This window comes from Poecilia reticulata, linkage group LG3 (genome assembly GCF_000633615.1).
Source record: "Poecilia reticulata strain Guanapo linkage group LG3, Guppy_female_1.0+MT, whole genome shotgun sequence".
Taxonomy (NCBI): domain Eukaryota; kingdom Metazoa; phylum Chordata; class Actinopteri; order Cyprinodontiformes; family Poeciliidae; genus Poecilia; species Poecilia reticulata.
The window spans coordinates 29,022,458-29,027,864 of NC_024333.1; the positions used below are offsets into that span (position 1 = coordinate 29,022,458).

Consider the following 5,407-nt stretch of genomic DNA (forward strand, 5'->3'; position numbering starts at 1 on the left):
TATCTATCTATCTATCTATCTATCTATCTATCTATCTATCTATCTATCTATCTATCTATCTATCTATCTATCTATCTATCTATCTATCTATCTATAGAGCTGTTTTAAGAATCAACGTCCTGACAAATCTGTTTTAGTTCACTTTCAGTCAGAAATCATAGTTTCATACTATGAAAAATCCCTTTTACAGACAGTAGCATAATGTGTTTTACCCCTAAGGACAGAAAATTAGTATTTTCTGTCCTTTTATATCAAAATGTGTCACATACATTTTCTACTTTAAAACTGACACATCTGGATATTTGATCCCAGGCTCTTTGGTTCCCAAACTTCTATCAATGACAATTTTTGGTAAAAAAAAAAATAAAAAAAATGCAACTGAAGATATTTACAGTAAAACATAATTCAAAAATAAATGACATTTTCAGTTGCCTTTCTCAGGATAAGGACTGAAATAGCGGCTGATAAATCTGGATCTAAAAATACTATTACTGAAAACACAATGCTTTTATTAAATGCTAAGAATTAGCAACAGACCTCTTGTCAGTACATATATATATATATAAAAAGATCTTCGTCAAGATGCGGAGTGTTCAAGGTTTCCTGTTGGCATGTTGTCAAACCTGTTAAATTTCTTCTGCCTAAAAAGGTTAATGGGTAAAAAATAAATTACACAATTTTCATTTTTTTTATTTCTCTGTGATCTTAAACTTGTGTTCGCCATCCAGTTTGTGAGCCATCTTTGACTACTGGTTAGAAACATTAAAAAGAGCAACACATAAAATATGCTGACTGGATTTCTTGTAAGGACCTTGGTGGATAAAAATCAATGGCTGCTGAGTTCACATCTGAGTCACAGTGAGCTTTCAAACGTCTCATTTGTTGTTGCAGTTACTTCACAAGTTCTCCAGCAGTGACTCATGGACCTCTGTGCTCTAAATCCACAACAGACTTTTTGCCATCCTTGGGATCCAAAAATACGAAAAGCAATAAATTAAACATGTGGTGGAAAGGAGAAAGTTTTAGATAGTTGAAGAGACAACGATTCCTCATCGTCAATAATATGTCTTAAAAACAAAGAGAGTAAAATGAATGCAGCAATAACATCAGTAACAAGGTTTTTCAGGTGAGTATGTTTATATTTTTGTATAAATCTAAAAACATTTTATTATTACAACTTCTGCATGATCCATTTCATGTCACCTGAACTCATACATCAAGCTAGTTCAGATAAAAAAAGGTAATATCCACTCTGTGGGCAGAGACAGACCAAAGCATCATCACTTCATCTGGACTTAGATGCAAGGTTTCCAAAGCTCTGAGTTTCCATAGAAACCTTCAACAGACTGCAAACAGCACAGAAGGTTGAGCGGTGTTATTTCAACTCGCCCCCCTTTTCTTCACCGCCGCTCAACACACACACACACGCGCACACACACATCCACAGCACTCTGAAGCAGAAGAAGACGCGAGAAGAGGAGAGGGCAGCGCCAGCAAGATGACAGAATCTCAAGATCTTGTGTCTCGTTGTAATAAAATATGCCCAAAAGCTAAAGTGGCAGGATGGAGTATGTATCAGGTTTGTGGTTCAAAGTGTTTCAATCAAGTCAGAGTCACTTCATAGTGACATAGTCTTCATTTGGGTATCCAGGCAACACTGATACACCTAACTGTTTGATTTAAAATCTAAATCAATAAGAGAATCGCTGACATGACAATAACTTATGAACACGTTTCTATTTAGTTAGCCACAAACGTTTTGAACCATCTCTGACGTTTGCTTGACGTTCTTGAGATCTTTCAAATTATCTTGAAATACGTACATTTCATCTTAGAGTATGTCAAGAGTTTTTTGTTGTACTTTGATTGCTTTTTTAAACTTTGCTTCAGCCTAGCAACCCCTTTCATAGTTTGTGTCTGTCTGTTATCCTTTGTTGCACTTAAGCGACATTTAGATTTAGATTTCTCATCTCCAAACACTCTTTGCCCTCCGACCCGCTTCAGCTGCCTTGCTCGATTTTTATCACTTAGACAAAATTGTCCTAGCCAACATAAAGTAAAACAGGCTTTCTCAAACTCCTAAATCAAAACAACACACCATGGTTCTGTTTATATGAAAGCCATCTGAAGCATGTTGCTCTCTGAAACAAGACAAAGCAAGAAATCAGCAGGGCTAAACAACCTGATAGTCCAGAGGTCATCCAGAGGTCACCAGCTCTTTTGTCGGCAGCCCAAAGAATGGGGCTAGCATCAGTTTTAGTTATTACTGGGGTTTGCAACTAATTATTATTTTTAGTAATTGATTATTCTGATGATTAATCAGTTAATCATAAAAAAATCAGCTCATTCAGTATATTTTTCATTTAACCATTTAAACCATTTCAAACAATGTTAGAAATACACTAAAAGATGCAAATAAACAAATAGTTCATCTTCTTTTTCAAGTAAAAACAAACATTTTATTGCTTGAAATGTAAGCAATAAAATGTTGCTTAATTCCATTAGAGCAGGCTTCATCATTTGTAGCAAAAGACGCATCTGCTGCTAAAAATACTTCTAACATGTTAAGTCTACTTGATTTAACGCCAATACAGTGTAGGGCTGATCTGATATTTTTTGGACTGACCAGTTAATATTTGCATAGCAAAAGGTGCTTAATAAGATATTTATTTTCTTTTGTACTGATTTTAACCAGCCAAAACTAAAACTATGCCACTTGAGGAGTCCAGGGTAGAAGATATTTACAGACAAATCTTTTTTTTTTCATCTTAACGGCAAATATTTTTGTACAAGTTTGGCTTTACTTCTCTGACTATGTTTGTCTTTTAGCAAAAGGCCTTTTAAGAGTCTGTATACTCCAGTTAACAATCAATCAATTAATAAATTAGACAATTATTTCAATAATAGATTTAAGATGAATCGTTTCAGCTCTAGTTTCATGAGCCAAAGTGTAATTTTTTTTTACTGTTATCACACATCTGGAATATGGTTAGCATCAGTTCACACACAGTTAATGACCAGAATGACTGATATAAGTTTAGAACAAGTGATGACAATAAGACAATTCTGACAGGTTTATGTCATAATTCTCAATTTGAGAAGGATTTTATTCTTTAAATTGATTACACATATTAAAATTGTTCTTAGTTAAGTTTTTCTATTTGTTCATAGAGCATGGCCAAATTTAGGAGCTGGACTGAAAAACTGTAGGGAAAAGAAATACTCCAGATAGCCGGGAGCACCTTTAAGCAACTTTTTTTTTTTCTTTTTTTTTTTTACAAGATTACGATTAACTCTGGTTTCTTAACAGAGAAGTACAATATAAACTTTGGCTTTTTGATACCATCAGTTCAGTCCTCCTTCACCTTGAATATCTTATCTCACCAATACTGTCTGTTACATTTGATGGGTTCCTCATGGCTGACAACTGATGCAGAAGATACGAGGACTATTAAGGACAGAAACTCCTACATATTTTTTTCAGTGAAAGGTTCTAACCCAGTTGTAATTATATATATAAAACTTATGAACAGCAAACAGCACAATACGTCTAATACAGAATATCTCTCATTTGTCATGCCATGAAGAATGCTGCTGTGGGAAGGGAAGACCCCCAAATGTGCCGAGATGGGAGACATGCAGCGCTGCCACCACTGATAAATGCAACCCACTGGGAAACACCACGGCAACATTTCTACACAGTCATAATTGCTTTAGTTTTCAATATGCTTACATTATGCTCACCTTCAAAGTCCTGTTTTAATTGGTTTTTGTTCTTGTGACAAGATACTTTGCCTTCTGTTTAGCAGCGTACTAAAGCAGTCATACGGCTTGATGCAACTGCAGTGAAGAAGCACATTTGGTAGTAAATACGATTTTTTACAATTTTTGTTAGTGGTTTTGACTACCTGCAGTACTCGATTTATTGCTATTTTTTTCTGTATATATTACAATAAAAGTTCCAAAATATACTTGAAAACATATAAAAATGAAAATAAAGAGTCCATAACAGTTTTTTTGCTTGTATTAATTAAATTTTTATATCTCAGTCTAAATTAAATTACATCATAGTATTTTCAAGCGCATTCATGTATGCTTAGATGACTGCATGTCCTGCACACATTATGTCAATGGAGAAGATATGCAGACAGTTAAAAGCAGACTGAACTGCTGCACCACCAAATAACTCAACTAATTATTCAAATTTAAAGGCACCAGATTGTTTCTAAATAAATTGCATCTCTGTTAGTTGTTTTAGTCATGATAAACATAAGTTGTAAAATTGGGATGCAGTCTTAAGGTGAAAGAACATTTGTTATATTAATATTACAGCTTTAATTCACCTCAGAATATTTGATACAAGACAGACGTTTTTATTTTATTTTATTTTGAAGACAAAACAAATCTTCCTGGCAAAATCTTCACTGAAGACAACACACAAAAACATGAATTTTGTTCCAAATAATAAAACGTACTTTTTATCAAACAGACTACTTCTGTTTGCCCTGCTTAAGGCAGAGTAGCTGTGCTGCTATGCAGTACATAATTGTGCTTATTCACATTTTTGTTTAAAATTAAACCCAGATCCTATATGAACTTAGGTTATTAGTAGCCATTTTATTCAAAATAAAAATAAATGCAAGTTATCCAAATTACAATTTTTTTTTTTTTTTCAATATTTAAGATAACACACACACCAACAGAACTCGATGCTGTTATTAGAGATCAGAACTCAACAGCAGACATACTGCCAGTAAATTTCACATGCAAATTTACTGCCAGTAAATTTGCACAAAAAATTGTGTGCAAAAAAATAAAAAGATGTTTCAGTGCAGGTCAAAGTTGACTTTTTGGATCATGTGACAAGGCTGGCGCCACAACAGGGAGCAGATGGTTATATTTGGGTTTGACAGTGATCTGTAGGGTTGTAGTGTAAGGATCTGACATCACCATACGGTGCAAATCAGAATCATCTGTTGGCTCCTCCAACTGAGAGTCTTTGTGATCATCCTTGGTCGGCTTTGAAGGGTCTGCCGGATAAAGCTTGTCCCCTAGAAGGAAGAGGGAATAAATGTGAAAAGTTAATATTTTGTTGGAATTAATTTACAGGCAGCACTAATTTAATTATTATTGACTAGGTGATTGGTGAAATGTCTTGGATTAAACAATAATATCCTGCATGCAAATTTCAGGAAGGCCGAGTCAGTCAATAACTTTCACATCTGCAATTGATTAAGACCTAAGAATGTGACTCAAATCTGAATAAAATTTGCAAATAGTTACATTTTCATCATTCATTTCAGGCAGTTATACTCATATTGTATATAGATTAATTACACATAGACCCTGAGTTTCCAGTATGTAATGATTGTGAGAAACGTTTTCATTACCTGTAAGCCATAATCAT

At 34.2% G+C, this 5,407-nt stretch overlaps 1 protein-coding gene across 1 annotated transcript in view; it reads right to left on the bottom strand.

Moving 5' to 3' along the window:
• Positions 1-4,366: 4,366 nt before the first annotated feature.
• Positions 4,367-5,407, bottom strand: part of nudt19 (nudix (nucleoside diphosphate linked moiety X)-type motif 19) — a 4,489-nt gene continuing 3,448 nt past the window's right edge. The window contains exon 3 of the mRNA XM_008405724.2: positions 4,367-5,051. Within this exon, the coding sequence (XP_008403946.1) occupies positions 4,837-5,051 (215 nt within the window). The 3' untranslated portion in view covers positions 4,367-4,836. The remainder of the gene's footprint in view (positions 5,052-5,407) is intronic.